Here is a 17,724-nt window from a genome sequence, read left to right as displayed (position 1 = left end):
TTATTATCGCTATCCCCTCAACTGAGTTCTTATCAAGTAAAAACGACTGTGGAAGTTAGTTTGCTATGCGATGATATCTATATGTATACAGTGGTTGTATAAGAAAGATTGATGCGCTAGCTTTCTGGAGAAAGAATGGGAGTTGATATAGCCAAGAAGCTTAAGGAATTTGGAGAATCATTGCAATAAATTTTGCAGGAAAGCAGAAACTACTTGGTATGTACCAGTTGTGACCTTAAACATTGGCCAAGTCTGAAAATTTCAATCTGTCCACCGTGCATTCTTAATAGCCCCCCAATGATTTCTGATTTTCTAGCTCGTGTTTTGGTCATTTAACTCATAACATTGTGTTAAGCACAAAAACTTGCATTTGAATTAGTAGCATGTTTTCAAATGGAGTTGGATCTTTGTTGAGTTCCCTTTTTACTTGAGAGATATCTGCTTCGATACTTTTGGACACCCATCAATCTTTGTCTAGATAGTAACTTCTATTACTGTACTTCTTTGTAAAACAAATAGTAAAGAGGCAAAAAGAGAAATGAAGAGAGTTCATCCGATGTATCTGGTGAGACATTTTTATGTGCAATAAGCATAAAACTGGTAACAGTTTTACGTTTAAGAGCCAAAACATATAGTACATTTCACAAGTCACCTCCACATTGCCTTCGGTGGACACTGGTGAACCATGCTTATAGTATAACAACAAAACACATTGCTTTACCCAAAAACTTTTTTAGGACATCTCGGTCATTCTCATACCTGAAAAAGGAAAAATAAATTATACCTCAAACGTATATGGCCAAACAATGTAAAAGATAAGAAGCTAATATAATAGTGCATCACAAAGATAAAATATCAAATAGTTGAGATGAATGGCCAGAATGCAATCATATAATCTGGTACTTTGTAGGTAGATTTATTTACCCAAGGAAGAGAACTGAAGTTAATAATTTGAAGAAGAATGAGTTACAGGAGTTCACATAACATGCTTTCTGGACATCACAAAATCCAATTTGTCATCAAGACAGGGAATGGTAAGGTGAACAAATTCAGAATGAAAACTGCAATGTGCAAGAAAGCTACCTAACTTCCATAGTAATGCATTCAAGCAATCTACAAATAGAACAGATGTAATGACATCCAAGAAGAAATTTGTAAGCTGTGCGAAGGACTAACAAAGCTACAATAAATATAAACACACTTCGAAGGTAAAGCATGAAAATACAACAAGACATCAAAAGAGATGACATTTCATCCAGCTTCATTGATTTTGGTAATACTAATGCTTCATTTAGAAACTAATTGTTCTCCTTTACTCTTTCAGTAATAGGTTCTTATTCTACAGTGCAAATAAAATACAAATTGAAAACTGAAATAGAAAGTTCTGCAAACTATTAACCATTCTCTTGTCAAAACTTTATCAATACGCCTTCTGATTGATTTAGTAGAACAGTACACATTATTACATATAGAAACAACAACAACATAACTTGTATAATCCTACAAATATAGAGAGAGACAGGGGTTCTAATTATGGGTAAAATTTATTCTCTGCACCATACTTTTGCCAAGCAAACTTCCTCTATTTCTCCATGGGCTAAGCTATTGAGCTGGGGCTACTTATTAACTGAATGTCTTTTAGCTTTTTTCATGGGTAAAAAATAAGGTCATATCCCCTTTCAGTAAATCTGCATCATAACTTCTTTACTCTAAACCTTAAACCCACAAAATAGAAAAAAAAAAACTTGTCTCCAAATTCTCGCTTGACCAAGCAGTTTAGCCGATACCTTGAAAAAATTGTTAATAACAAAAATATAACAGATCAGAAAACCAAAAAGGGAGAAATTGAAATCAATATAGTATGAACTAAACTTACCCAAAAGCTGGTAAAGGCAAATCAGTAAGTACCAAGAAAATTGAGGAAGAAGAGCAAAGCTAAACACAGAAAGAATCCACCAGAAAATATCAAAATTTGGCTTAAAGAAGACAGAGGAAGCGGTGGTAATGATGAGAACGGATGATGACAAAACAACCAAAACGTTTGCTACATACTCACGCGTCAAATGTATAACATGTGATAACTAAAAGGCAAAGCTTTACGTGATACCCTCCTTAACCAAAATTGTATAACTTGAACATTGGGTCGTAATCAGAGGGAGGTCAAACTCTCCCTTACCAATAGTAGGAAATTAGACAGCAGGCTCTTTGCATTTAGATTCATCAATAGAGCAGGTTAATAAGATTTATACAACAACCCAGTGGAATCCCACTAAGTGGGGTATGGAGAGGGTAGAGTGTACGCAAACCTTACACCACTACCTCGAGGAGGTAGAGAGGTTGTTTCCGAAATACCCTCGGCTCAAGTGCCTCAAACCCAAGTAACAGAATAATAAACAATAAATACAACATAGCAATTAATAGGAAAGTCTACAATGAAGAAACAACTCACGGCAAAAAAAGTGATAATATAGACACACTACATACACAAAATGTTGATCCTCCACTAATTCCCTCCCCCTACTAACCTTCTACCCTAATACATGTCCTCCACTCCTTCCTATCTAGGGTCAAATCCTCGGTAATATGGAGTTGTGCCAAATCTTGTCTAATCACTTCTCCCCAATACTTCTTCGGCCTACCTCTACCCCTCCGATTCCCCCCTACAACCATCCTCTTGCACCTCCTCACTGGGGCGTCAACGCACCTCCTTCGCACATGTCCAAACCATCTCAGTCTCGCTTTCCTCGTCTTGTCCGTCACAGGGGTCACTACTACTTTCTCTCGAATAACCTCATTCCTAATCATGTCGCTCCTAGTATGACCAAACATCCATCTCAACATCCTCATCTTCGTAACATTTATCTTCTGAACATGAGAGTTCTTGACTAGCCAGCATTCCATCTCATACAATAGGGACGGTCTAACCACCACTCTGTAAAACTTCCCTTTTAAGTTTGGACGGTACCTTCTTATCGCACAAGACTCCAGACGCAAGCATCCATTTCGTCCATGCTACCCCAATGCGGTGTGTGACATCACTGTCGATGTCCCCACTACCCTGGATTACAGACCTAAGATACTTAAAGTTTTATCTCTTGGGAATAGGTTGTGTGGCAAGCCTCACTTCTGCGTCTGTTTCATCTACCACACCACCGAATTTGCACTCCAAATACTTTGTTTTGGTCCTCCTCAACCTGAATCCTTTGGATTCCAGAGTCTATCTCCAAACCTCTAACCTAGCATTAACTTTGTCCCGCGTCTCATCAACCAATACTATGTCATCTGCAAATAACATACACCAAGGAACCTCCTCCTGAATAGATTGCATCAACTCATCCATCACCAAGGCAAATAGGAAAGGACTAAGGACTGAAGACTGATCCCTGGTGTAGCCCCATCTCCACTAGAAAGTGCTCCGAGTCTCCTCCCACCATTCGCACTCCATCGTACATGTCCTTTATCGCCTTAATATACACCATCGGGACACCCTTAGACTCCAAACACCTCCAGAGAACGTCCCTCGGGACTTTGTCATACGCTTTTTCAAGGTCAATGAACACCATATGAAGATCCCTCTACCTTTCCCTATACTTCTCCATCAATCTCTGCATAAGGTGGATGGCTTCAGTAGTCGAACGTCTTGGCATGAATCCAAATTGATTCTCAAAAATAGACACCCACTTCCTCACCCTCACCTCCACCACTCTTTCCCAGACCTTTATAGTGTGGCTTAGCAATTTGATACCCCTGTAGTTATTACAGTTTTGGATATCGCCCTTGTTCTTGTACAAAGGAACCATTGTACTCTACCTCCATTCGTCGGGCATTTTTGCTGTGTTAAGCATAGTATTGAACAACCTAGTCAACCACTCTACACCTTTTTTGTCTGTGCTCTTCCAAAAATCCACCGGGATCTCATCAGGACCAGTCACTCTTCCCCTTCTCATCCTGCTAATAGTGCATCTAACCTCCTCAACCCTAATACACCTACAGCACCCAAAGTCCCGTAATCTATCAGACTGCGCCAAATCACCTAGTAAAATACAAATGAAAAAATGCAATTTATACAAACACCAGGAAAAGACAATCAAGACTTAGAACTATACTGCCTTTCCTCATATTCAGTTAGCAGAAACTTGATTGCCACTATACATGTTAATCAAACAAACTGCAACTGCATGCTCAGTTTTTATTGCCCGGGAGAAGAAACAATGAAGCCGAAATATAAGATAAAATATGCATTCACTCACCTGTCTAACTTCTCTTCGGTTACTTTGAACTTCCATGATTTCATTTCCACCTCCAAATAAGGGGGGACAAGGGTTCCCAAACTGACAAAGGACTCGAAATAGTCCAATCCCCCACTAATCTTAGCATGTTTGAGTGCCTTCTTCTCAAGATTATACCATAGGAACTTTTCATTATCCATTTCCAGAAGAACTTCCCTACCAGTCACTGAATATGATATTGGCCTTAGATAATTGAAATGTTGACGACCTTCTAACTGCTCAATTGAAAACTTTACCCAAGACTCTTTCACTCCATAGTCCTCCATCACATATGTCAACATGATTTAACACGTTATTCTTTGCATCAGTAACGTAACCTAAAATCAAACAAAGACATTCTCCCAAGACCGACAAATTCAATTGGAATGGCTTGCCCACATTCTGAGGAAATGGCATACCTCTCACTTACAAGATTAAAACCAACAAGAACCAAAGAGCTCCCCTTCACTAATAGTTCCTTAGTTGCCATCCAGTGCAATGCACCTCCAGCAAACGTGCCACTATCTTCCCTAACCAACCAGTAAAGACAGTCTTGAACCTTCTTCCACACATCCAACTTCAAACCATAAACCATCACCTCAGAGATTAGGGAAGATTGATCATCAGGGTGGTACCATTGGGATATTCTAACCACCTTATAATCAGCAGCAGCAGCAGCATACCCCAAACCACCACAAATTTGGGCTAACCCGGGACGCTGTCTCTGTGGAATTCTACTTGGAGAGTTGATTTGACAAACAGGCAATTTACGGAACATCTTAGTAGATGGATTCCACAGAAAAACCTTGTTAATCAAGTTGTTAGATAGCAAAATCAAACCACGGCAAGAACCCAGTACCTCAAATGGTCGATAGTGTTGCTTGAGTGAGTGTTTCAAGCTCTGTTGGATGATGGGTCGAGTCTCCGCTACAGATTGAAGTGAAGTCAAGCGAGAATAGGTTGTGAGTCTTGAGCATAAGCTTCATATCTGAGCTGGTTTCAGCGTGTGTTGGTTAAGGTGAGCTTTGATGAATTGTGGGCTATCGATAAGGGATTTGAATGATTTTGATACGCACCTGAATCTCAGTAATGACTTCACCGGATGTAGAGTAAGGATTTCACTGATTACTTCCGGCGGACCGGCGGACATTGTTGATCGGAGATGAAATGATCACGCCGGAGTTTTAGCCTGTTTGGATTTAATTAAAAACAACTGCTAATAACTAAAAAAAAAAAAAAAAAAAGTTACAGACAATTTTTATTTTTTTTTACCTGTTTTCAACTTAATCCAACTACAGTCACAGTGATGTTAGAACTGAGGAGATTACATTGGCAAATTATCAATCTCAGTACCTTGCCAATGGTATTCAATCCCAAAATAATCAAACGAATCAAATGCCAAAAGGATTGAACCACCCCCACAGCAGCAGCTCAACCACAGGAGCACAAGGTAAGTCCTCTCACTCTCTTGAACTCAATATGCAGGGTCAGTATATGCAAATACAGTCTAAGCATATTGAGAATCCTAATAATCTTGTGCAATGTTTGAATAATAATGTGGTGCCTAATGTTAATGAGGCTAGCCATCACATTGGTAAGCATAGTGCAGATGGGCATCCCTCTAATCCTATAATTGTTGATGCTAACTTGTTGAACTCCAGGGGAGCCTGTGCACTCCCTGGTACTGCTCCTAGTATGGTCATGCAGGTTACTGAGCATACTAATCCCCAGCCTAATACCAACTCTCAAAACAGGGCCAACAACATGATGCAAATGCATAAGCCTGTAAGTATTCAAAATAGCTTCCCTAAAGTCTCCTCCAATTTTGATAGGCTTAACCCCATTAACCAGGGCCCCAAACCTGTTAGTAACCAGCCCCAGCCAATAGAAAGCATGACTAAAAATCCCCCAAAGAACCAGTTCCCTAATAGAAAGGAACAGGTCCCTCAGCCAGCCCCATATACAGTCATCCAAACCTTTGCTTCCAAACTGAGGCTGAACCAAGCAAAAAATGATATCCCTCTTAATTTGTCTGCTCCTATTTACACCACCAGACAAGGCCTACCAGCTGTCATTTATGACAAAGAGGATTTCATGGTGAAATTGGCTGAAAAGTGTAAATATACCCTTGTTGGAAAATTCAGCAACACTATGCCTAAGGTGGAGCTAATAAGGAGAAGCTTCATTCTCCAAACTCAATTGGTAGGGGGTGTTAAAATTGCCCATTTCAATGCCAGACATGTGTATATTGACTTGGACAATGAATTGGACTACACAACTGTGTGGACCAAGCAAAGAATGACCATTGAAGGCCAATCCATGAGGATACAAACATGGACTCCAACTTTTAGGCCTGAGGAGGAGACTCCCATTGTCCCAGTCTGGGTTGCCCTTCCTGAACTCCCCTGGCACTGTTATGATAAGGAGTTCCTGACCACTCTCCTTGCTCCTGTGGGGAAAGTACTCTTCATGGATGCAGCCTCTATTCAGAAGACTAGGGGAAGTACTGCTAAGGTAAGAGTGCAGGTCAACCTTACACAAGAAAGACCCCATCATGTATGGCTTGGGCATGACAAAAGTGATCCTACAATAGGAAGATGGCAGGAACTTTTATATGAGAGTGTACCTGAGTACTGCATGTATTGCAAGCATCAGGGGCACAAGGTGCATGTGTGTAATATCAAGAGAAGAGATGAAGAACAAATGAAAAAGAAAAGTTCTGAAAATACAACAAAAAATACAAGTCAAACTCAGGGAGAGAGCAAAGAGCACAACCAACCTCAACCTGACAACTTACAGGTGCACCAAAATCCTTTGACATCCAATATACCACAACAGTCACAGAACAATAAGACTAGCAAGGAGGAAAATGCTTGGCAAACTCAGAGAAGGAAACAGAACAAAGGACACATTAATGGCCAGCTGAACCAAGAAATAAGAGCTGCAGGAGTATTAACCAAAGGTAAGTATGTTGCAGTGCAGCAAAGCAAAGTAAATCCAGGTAAAACTACTACTTCTATCTCTATTCCAAATGTTCATGTTGATCTTGCTATGCAAGACCAACCCACTAACCAAATTGCAGGGAACACACACATTCAAAAGAACTCAATAGTGAGGAGTTCATCAACAATGCAGGAAAGCACTCCAAATCAGAGACAAGGTATTGACTTATCTCTCCCACAAACCCCATCCCCCCATATTGAATGCACAAGTACTATCTTAACAGGTATTGCTCAAGGGAACAATGTTGCAAGGAACTCAGGTATTGACTTATCACTCCCAATACCCCTGAACCTCCCAAAGATTAATATTGTTGCTGCTGATCTGGTAGTTGAAGGAGGAAAGGCTGGAAGTGTACATGAGAACCCCACTAACATGCAGGATGGGGAAACCAATAGGGGAGGGGTACCCCCTCATGCTATGCATGAGAGTATTGTTGAACTTACCATGCAAGCTAGCAAAGGTGCCATGGCCAAAGATCTGGGATCTCATCCCAGTACTAGTGGTAAAAGTACTACTGTTCAGAAGAATAAGCTGAGCAAGAAAAGAAGAGAAGCCATCAAAAAGAAAATAAAAGAAATGAACTCAACTGATAAATGTCAAACTCCCAAAATGGACAGTGTGATAGTACAGCAAGGGGAGCAGGGGTGTCAACAAATTGTCTTAGATGATGACCAGGTGGGGATGAATATCATTCCTCTCCAAGCCCACTGCATTCCTACATCTCCCAGAAATCCAGCTGAAATCATCACTGAGAGAGCTACTGATCTACCTCAGCTCACCTACACCCTCAACATACAAGAAGATGAGTATGCTGTGTGTGAGTCTGAGAATGAGGAAGATTCTGATGACCAGCCTCTGGAAGATGAAGAGGACAGTGATTATCAACCAATGACTGACTCTGAGGATGAGGATGCTGTGAGTGAAATTAAGGCTTCCAGCCCATCCAGGGACAAGGTGCATGAGGATGAGGTCCAACTGGTTGCTAAGTCCCAGGGATCATCTGATGCACATAGGGTCACTCATTCTGAAGATGTGGAAGACCATGACCATGGGGAAGAGGCACAAAAAGAAGATCACCTGGAGGCATTCAGATCTACAATGACAGCTGTATTGCAGAAGGAAAGTCAGCAAGACAAGGAAAAGAAGGAGCCACCCTCTAAAAGTAAGCAGACAAAGAAGAAGACTAAACAAAGTATCATCAGCAGTTTTGCTAATGTTGTTGTCAACAGCAACATCAACACTAGGTCCAAAACTCAGAAACCCTGATGATTAGTACAATCTGCTGGAATGCAAGGAGTATTGATACTCAGGGGACCCTTGATAGGTTACAAAGGTTGAAAGACTTTCATAAGCTGTCTATCATAGCAGTGCTGGAACCTTTTTCCAACAAATCTCAAATTCAGTTCCACAGAATTCAGCTAGGTATGGATAATGTTATGTCCAACTCCAATAGCAAAATCTGGTTATTCTGGAACAAAGACATTGCCTGCAACATTTTGGACCAGGATGAGCAGCAGATCACTTGTGAGATCAATCATGTGGCTTGTCCTAATAGCTACCTCATTACCTTTGTCTATGCAAAGTGCAAGGATTACATGAGAAGAGACTTATGGGACAAGATGTTGCAGTTCTCCAGTAAGGAGAAGCCTTGGTGCACCATTGGAGACTTCAATGTTATTACAGATGTTGAAGAAAAGATGGGGGGCCAGCCATATAATGTGAACAAGAGCTTTGAGTTTATTAGTGTGATAGAAGCATGTGGACTCACTGATCTGGGGTTCTGTGGGCAGAAGTTCACCTGGTGCAACAATAGGGACAAAGATGCTAGAATTTGGAAAAGACTTGACAGGGCCATGGTTAATGATTCTTGGTTAGAAGTCATGCCTGTAACAACTGTCAGTCACTTAGCCTCCACAGGATCTGACCATTGCCCTCTATTGATGGAAAGCAGGGCAAAACAAGGTAATGTTATCAAGTATTTCAAATTTCTAAACTCCTGGACAGACAATGACAATTTCCTTAGCACTGTAAAAGCATGTTGGGATAATCCTGTGGAAGGAAATCCAATGGGAACCCAAATCTGAAAAGAGTTTCTAATACTCTTAGTAAGTGGTCAAGAAATGAGTTTGGGGACATCTTTGCTTCAGTAAAAGAATATGAAGAGCAGGTGAGACAAGCTGAAGAGAAAATAATCAGTGACAATACTGAAGAGAACAGGTCCAAGCTACATCAGATCAATGCTCAGTACATCAGATATCTGAAGATGGAGAAGGCTATCTTAAAGCAGAAAAGTCAACTTCATTGGTTCAAAGATGGAGATGCCAATACCAGCTATTTTCATGCTATTATCAGAGGAAGAAGAAGAAGGTTATTCATCCATCAGATTAGTGATGAACAAGGCAATACTATTCAAGGTGAAGACAATATTGCAAGAGCTGCCACAGCACACTTTGAAAAAATATTCACTGGAGAAGAGAGACTGATCAGGGAAGATGTTCTTAAGTGCATTCCAAGGATGGTTACAGAGGAGCAGAATGAGAGCCTGCAAGCCTTACCTACTATGGATGAGCTGAAGAAAGTTGTATTTTCTATGAGCCCTACATCAGCTGCTGGACCAGATGGAATGAATGGGAAATTCTTTCATTCATGCTGGGATATCATCTGTGAAGACCTACTGAGATTAGTCCAGTATTTCTTCAATGGACATGGTATTCCCAAGTTTATTTCTCATGCATGCTTAGCTCTACTTCCTAAGAATGAGCATCCCAGCAGCCTATCAGAATACAGGCCTATTTCTCTCAGCAACTTCACTAACAAGATCATTTCTAAGTTGATAAGCATCAGAATTGCTCCTATATTGCCTCAGCTAATCTCAGATAACCAATCTGGATTTGTTAAAGGTAGGAGTATTGCTGAGAACATAATGTTAGCTCAAGAAATCATCCACAATATTAAGAGACCAAAGGCTGGGGATAATGTGGTGATAAAGCTGGATATGGCCAAGGCCTATGATAGGGTCTCTTGGTCATTCATTTGTATGGTCATGAGGAAAATGGGGTTTGGAGAAGTGTTGATTGATATGGTTTGGAGGATTATGTCAAACAATTGGTACTCAGTCATCATTAATGGTGCAAGGCATGGCTTCTTCCACTCTACAAGAGGACTCAAGCAAGGAGACCCCCTATCCCCTACCTTATTCATCATTGGAGCTGAAGTTCTGTCTAGGCTTCTCAACAATCTTCATCACCATCATTTATACACAGGATTCCAGATGGAAAGAAGAGGTCCTCAAGTAAATCACTTGAGCTTTGCAGATGATGTGATCATTTTCACATCTACCAGCAACTTTTCACTTACACTGATTACCAAAACTCTTAAACTGTATGAAGCTATTTCAGGACAACTTATCAATAAAGATAAGAGTCAAATCATGATGCCACTAAATACTCCCTCTGGTGTGGTGGATAGGGTCAGCATGATCACAGGATACAAATGCACTCATGGCCCAATCACTTACCTAGGCTGCCCCCTATATATAGGAAGACAAAGGATCATATACTTCTCTAGTATGGTTTCTAAGGTTCTAAGCAGGATTAGGGGATGGCAGACTAAAATGTTAAGCTATGGAGGTAGAGTCACCTTGGTGAAAACAGTGCTGCAATCCATTCCTATACACCTGCTGTCAGCTATCAGTCCTACCAAGACCACCATGAATCAGATCAGAAGACTAATTGCTGACTTCTTTTGGGGATGGGATACTGAAAGAAGAAAATATCACTAGGCCTCTTGGGATACTCTCAGTTATCCTTATGAGGAGGGTGGTATAGGTGTTAAAAAATTAGAGGATGTGTGCTTATCCTTCCAATACAAACAGTGGTGGACTTTCAGATCAAAGAAGACACTATGGGGGGAATTCCTTAAAGCAAAATACTGCCAAAGGGCTCATCCAGTCATTAAAAAGTGGAACACAGGACAATCCCTAATGTGGAAGCATATGATGAGCAACAAAAAGGATATAGAACCTCATATACAGTGGTGGATTAAGTCTGGAACAAGCAGCTTTTGGTGGGATGATTGGCTAGGGGTAGGTCCCTTAGCTTACCACAATGAAAGTCTCCCCAGATTGAATAACTCTATTGTATCAGAATTCATGGAAAATGGAGGATGGAATGAAGAGAAAGTAAGAAAACATGCACCCCCTCAGCTGGTGCACAGAATTCTCAGCACTCCCATCAGCTACAATCCAAATATGCAGGATCAAGCTTACTGGAAGCCTAACTCTCATGGTAATTTCACTTGTTCATCAGCCTGGGAGTTGGTAAGGAAGAAAAAGACAAGATCAACCACTAACAGCAACATATGGCACAATAGTATTCCTTTCAAGGCCTCTTTTCTGCTTTGGAGAGCTTTCAAACTTAAACTCCCCACAAATGACAGAATAGTAGCATTTGGACATGCTCCTGCAGCATGCTCCTGTTGTTATAGAGCAGGTCTTGATGATATAGAGCATATCTTTGTATCAGGTTACTTTGCACAACACATATGGAAGCACTTCTCAGGGTACTGGGGTCTGCAACACAGCAACATTCATCTAAAAAACCTATTGATGAGGTGGTGGCTAATCAAAACTAACAATGAGCTACATAAGTTAGTAATGCAGGCCACCCCCATTTTTGTGTTTTGGAATCTATGGAAGAATAGATGTGCCTGCAAGTATGGGGGCAAGAAGTCTAATGCAACTAGAGTAATATTCTCAATATCCAAAGATCTATATATGCTTATCTCCACTGTGTATCCATATATTGATTTGCCAAGTAATTGGGCAGATTTGGTTACCATGGTTGAAAAAAGCCAACATGAATTGAGAATAACCAAAGTATGCTGGACTAAACCACAGCCTACAATGATCAAGCTAAACACAGATGGGAGTGCCCTTAACAATCCAGGGAAGATAGGGGCAGGGGGCATTCTAAGGGACCATAATGGAGTGTTAATATATGCTTTTGCATCTCCACTAGGTTGTGGTTCTAATAACCAAGCTGAAGTGCAGGCAGCAATTATTGGTATTCAGTGGTGCCTACAACATGGATACAGCAGGGTAGCCCTTGAAGTGGATTCTGAACTTCTAATCAAGTGGCTCAAACAAGAGGCTAAACCTCCATGGAACATTGTTGCTTATACTACTGAATTGCAGGTATTGGTTAGCAAACTGGAGAATTTCCAGTTCAGTCATATCTTTAGGGAAGCTAATTACACTGCAGATTCACTCTCAAAGGAAAGCCACATGAAAAGCTATACACAACACTACTACAGCTTTCAGCAGCTTCCAAGAGAGACCAAGGGACATTACAAAATGGACAAAGCTGGCATGGCTAGCTTCAGGAGAACCAAGATGAAGAAGATCAATCAACCACATTGAAGGAACTTCTTCATACATTGAGTTATTAACTGATATTAATAATGATAATTAGGTCCATTGAAAAAGGGAGAGTCTCCCTAATTTACTGCTCTTATAGGATAATCTCCTTACCAATAGATTTAGGATTTAGCAGGATGGTACAGGGCAGCAGGTGCAGGGTGTGGAGTAGCATGTGGACTTGTCCAATGCCCCCCAAACTTTGCAGGATGTTAGAATATATTATTTTGACAAGTCCCAAGAAGTTTCAGCCCAAACGGATAATTGGAGGCGTTAGGCGAGCGACATGGAAACATTCAGCTGCCTTAAGCCTAAAGAGAGGGTCTTTAGTAATTTGGACCCTCCAACTTGGGAAAAAAGTCTTCAAACTTTGCAGGACTGAAGGAGAGGATATATATGCTAACTCCATAAAGTTTCAACTCAAATGGATAATTGGAGACGTTAGTCGAGCGACTTGGAAAATGATAACACTCTCCAAAGCTCTTACTGAGGTCCCTTCTTTATTGCTAGTCTGTGTATATTATGTTTTGTTTGGGCTTGTTTGCTGTATTATTGCAGGTGTCTGGAGTAATATATTAGCATTCCTCAACAACAAATACATAGACAAGAGCACAAAAACAACTTCCAAACACCCTGCAACCGCTAAGCTTCAGCAGGGCAGCAGGTGCAGGGTGAGGAGTAACATGTGGACCTGTCCAATGGCCCCCAATCTTTGCAGGATGGTAGAATATAATATTTTGACAAGTCCCAAAAAGTTTCAGCCCAAACGAATAATCGGAGGCGTTAGGCGAGCGACATGGAAACATTCAGCTGCCTTAAGCATAAAGAGAGGGTCTTTAGTAATTTGGATCCTCCAACTTGGGAAACAAGCCTTCACATTTTGCAGGACTAAAGGAGAGGATATATATACTACCTTCATAAAGTTTCAGCTCAAACGGAGAATTGGAAACGTTAGTCGAGCGACTTGGAAAATGATAACAGTCTCCAAGGCTCTTAATGAGGTCCTTTCTCTATTGCTAGTCTGTGTATATTATGTCTTGTTTGGGTTTGTTTGCTGTATTACCGCAGGTGTTTGGAGTGATATAGCAGCACTCTTCAACAACAAATACATAGAGAAGAGCACAAATACATCCTCCAAACCCCCTGCAGCCTCTAAGCCTCAGCAGGGCAGCAGGTGCAGGGTGAGGGGTATCATGTGGGCCTGTCCAAAGGCTCCCAAAATTTGCAGGATTGTAGCTTATGTTTTTTTGACAAGGCCCAAGAAATTTCAGCTGAAACGGACAATTAGAAACGTTAGGCGAGCGAGCTTGAAACAATCAGCTGTCTTAAAGTTAAAAAGGAAGAATTTTGCTAAATTGAAGCTCCATCTTGGGAAACAAGCCTTCAAACTTTGCATGGATAAAGGAGAGAATATATATGCAAACTTCAGAAAGTTCCAGCTCAAACGGATAAGAGGAGACGTTAGTCGAGCGACATGGAAAATGCTAACAGGCTCCAAAACTCTCTTTGAGATCCTTTCTCTTCTATTAACCTGTACAGGTCCTTGCTTGTCTTTGGTTATTTGCTGTGTAATTGCAGGTTGTTGGAGATATACACCAGCATGCTCTAACAACAAATACATGGAGGACAACACTGCTACAGGACTCTCCATGACTGAAACAAAAGGAGTGTGCAGAAATGGAGCCCCCTATTGTTTTTGGTACTTGTTTGGTTGTATGTATTCCTTTGTTTGTTTTTGTTTAGGTGCAATAACTAATGGGGAGCCACACACAAGCAACTTGAACCAGATCACAAGAGAGGATCCTCTATTCTGTGAAGCATGCTCCAACACAAAATTGGAGCTGCACACAAACCTTCAGCAGTTTCTCCACTCCATCCATGAACTCTCTAAAAGCTCAACACTTGCAGCAGCCCATTGTACAACCCCTGTCCTGCTGGCTCCTGGTTGTTGTGTAGCTGCAGGTACATCAACAACTGGAGAGCTATTCCATCAGAAATTGGAGAGCTATTCCAAGAAGTCTAACCACCTCAAAACAAAGACCAACAAGCAGCCTAGGGAACCTGCAGCCATCACTAAGAGTCCTACACAAGGACTGTGCAGAGCAGCAACTTCCTTCTGGATTTTGTGGTTGTTTGGTTGTTTGTATTTGGCTGTTAGTTTTTGCTTAGGGACATCAAAAACTGGGGAGCTATTCCATCAGAAATTGGAGTTGATCACCAGGAATTCACAGACACAATCCCATAACATCCAATCCAGTATTTGGCCTTGTTCTTCTCCATCTTTTTGGACATGGCCTTTGTCCACTTATGCAGGCCCTCTTTGGAACTGCTATGAGGGATGCAATGTCCTGGGGCTTCTATGGAGCAACACACTCAGCTGGTCAACCACACTCTCTATTATCAACACACCCCAGCAACAACTCCACCAACCTGCAGCAGACAAGGAACAAATACAACCTAATAGTACTACTATTGGTTACAGCAGCATGCAGATTTCTTGGGTTGTGTGGTTTGTTGGTTTTGATTGTCTGTGCAGGTACTCCAAGAATTTGAACCTGATCACAACAAAGGACATCCATTCTTGTGTAACTGACACCAACAAGCAACCTAATCACAAAGGAAGCAACAAGAAGATGCACACTTGTTTGAGATCTTTTCTATTAACCTCAGCTCCTTTCTTGCTGGTTCTTGTTTGTTGTGTAGATGCAGATGTCAGGATGGACTCATCAACATGTCTTCCCAACACCTACATAGAACACATCACAGCTACAACCACCAAAACAAATACCAAAACAATTACTAAGAGGCCTCCACAAGGACTATGCAGAAATGCAACTTCCTTCTGGTTTTTGTGTTTGTTTGGCTGTTTGTCTTTGGCTGATTGTTTTTTCTTAGGGACATCCACACTCTCTAACATCAACACACCACAGCAAACACTCTACCAACTGGCAGCACACAAGGAACATGGGTACAGCAGCCTGCAGATCCCCTTGGTTGTGAGGTGCAGTCGTTTTGATTTATGCAGGTACCCCAGCTGCAGCTTCCTCCTTGAAGCTGCATTGAGCCCCAAGAGCAGTCACCCCAGCAACAACTCCATCCACCTGCAGCAGACAAGAAACATATACAAGTTTGTTTGTTTTGTTTTTCTGTACAGGTACTCCAAGAAGTCTAACCACCTCATAACAAAGACCAACAAGCAGCCTAGGGAGACTGCAGCCATCAGAACCTGCAGATTGGCAGCCTTGGGTTTGTTGTTTTTGTTGTTGTTTGTCTGTGCAGGTGCAGATCCTCATAATTGTAAACAACTGGATACTAAAGCATGGATCACCTCTCCATACATATCAGATGCATTCCATCAACAGCTGCAACAGCTACACCAACTTGAAGCAGATAAGGAACAAATACAAGCTAATGGTTGTTGGAGATACAGGCAACAGTGGAACCCAGAAGGAACTCCAACACCCTCAGAGACAACATCCAAGAACCAACAACAATATCATGAGTAGCTGTAGAATGATACACCTCCATCAACTCCATATACATACTGTGGAAACACAACACCAAACAACTACTCAGCCACACACCAAACAACAACTCAACCACAGAGCTGAAGCTGAAAGTGCAGAATTGAAAGATGAAGTTCAACAGCATCAGCAACAACAGAGGCCAAAACCAACACACCCACGTACAGCAACCTCCAGACTTGGTTGCTTGTGCATGTTTCTGGTTTTGTCTGTCTGTGCAGGTGCACAGCTACACTTTCTTCCACAACAAATCAAAGGTTGTTGGCTACTATAGTTCCATATATTTCCTATCCTTTCAGCCTCCTTAGCTGGTAATCATGATACTGATACAAAGGCATATTTCACCTGGATTTTCTTGGTACGACAAGACTAAAAAGAGCAAAGATGAAAAGAATTTCCCATCCCATGCGAGATAGAAGTTTCGTATACTTGTTCTTCTTCAATGTAGCTATGTCTGGTACGTAGCATAGTTGGAATAGGACTAGTGTAGGTTACTTTTCTTTTTTCTCATGGAAGGGGAGAGTCTCCCTCATTTATGCTTTCATAGTTGAATTGTACCGGGAGGAGTCCTCTCACAGGTTTACTGCTTTCTAGTTATAGTTAGTCTCTTTTTGTATCGGGGATGAGTTAGCCGACCTTAATAGGTTAGCCGACTTATGAACCACCATAAGATCGGAGGTAAGGTTTATGTCCCCCTCCTTGTATTTTTATTTTGATTATTTATGTTAAGGCTTGGGGGTGTTGCTTAACCCCTGACTGTGCACGAGAGGTGGGAGCCTCGTGTAGGGTCTGTTCCCATAAAAAAAAAAAAAAAAACTATTTATTAGGATTTACTTTAAGCATAAAATAATTTTAAATTAATCAGTTAAATACTTAAAAAAAAACTGAAAACAACTTATAAATCAATCAAAACGTCTCTTTAACCGTTTTTGGAAATGAAGGTTTTGATTTAGCTGAAGTGATATAGCCCTTAAATTGTGGTCATAATTTACTTGGACATTTTAATTAGAATTTATACCTATTAAATATTTAAATTATTTAAAATATGTGTTTATTAAATACAAAATATTGATATGACAAAATAAGTGTACCTCACTGCATTTGAGAGCGTGAATGAATTCAATTTTATTTTTTTTAGATAAGTTTGTACATAGTTTTTGAACATTTGGCATGCATCACCTAAATAACTAGAAAAATAATTTAATTCAACATTATTAATCTCTTAATTCAAAAAGAAAACAACCTCACCCTACACCTATTGTATCCCTCATCTTCTTCTTCAACCCATCATTATAAAGATTTTAAAATTCTCAACTTTAATTTTGTTTTGGTTCTTCTTTTTTTTAAAAAAAAAAAACAAATTGAACTTGTTAATTGAATTTCCAAGAAGAAAAAATAAATTTGTGTATTAGAGTGAAGAAAGTTGACCAATATTCTCCATCTCTATTTTCGTCACTCCGATCGAGCAAACATTATCATTCATTAAACTTATTAAAAATAATATAAAAGAATT

At 40.6% G+C, this 17,724-nt stretch overlaps 1 protein-coding gene and 1 pseudogene across 1 annotated transcript; one reads left to right on the top strand and one right to left on the bottom strand.

Moving 5' to 3' along the window:
- Positions 1-563: 563 nt before the first annotated feature.
- Positions 564-5,473, bottom strand: LOC129889559 (F-box protein CPR1-like; annotated as a pseudogene).
- A 3,678-nt stretch (positions 5,474-9,151) lies between these two features.
- On the top strand, positions 9,152-16,485 carry LOC129890728 (uncharacterized). Its single transcript, XM_055966220.1, has 6 exons — positions 9,152-9,233; positions 13,756-13,875; positions 14,266-14,379; positions 14,431-15,933; positions 16,033-16,101; positions 16,433-16,485. Exons 1-6 carry the CDS (start codon positions 9,152-9,154, stop codon positions 16,483-16,485), a joined length of 1,941 nt encoding a protein of 646 aa, XP_055822195.1.
- Positions 16,486-17,724: the final 1,239 nt, after the last annotated feature.

This window comes from Solanum dulcamara, chromosome 5 (assembly GCF_947179165.1).
Source record: "Solanum dulcamara chromosome 5, daSolDulc1.2, whole genome shotgun sequence".
Lineage (NCBI taxonomy): Eukaryota > Viridiplantae > Streptophyta > Magnoliopsida > Solanales > Solanaceae > Solanum > Solanum dulcamara.
This window is presented reverse-complemented; position numbering and strand designations above follow the sequence as displayed.

What these genes read in the sequence shown, in the direction of transcription:
- LOC129890728 (XM_055966220.1), top strand. Translation starts at nt 9,152, where the DNA reads ATGCCTGTAACAACTGTCAGTCACTTAGCCTCCACAGGATCTGACCAT. An exon ending in CAGAAATGGAGCCCCCTATT is followed by an intron (nt 14,380 to 14,430) that starts GTTTTTGGTACT and finishes GTTTTTGTTTAG; the next exon opens with GTGCAATAACTAATGGGGAG. An exon ending in CTGCAGATTGGCAGCCTTGG is followed by an intron (nt 15,934 to 16,032) that starts GTTTGTTGTTTT and finishes CATACATATCAG; the next exon opens with ATGCATTCCATCAACAGCTG.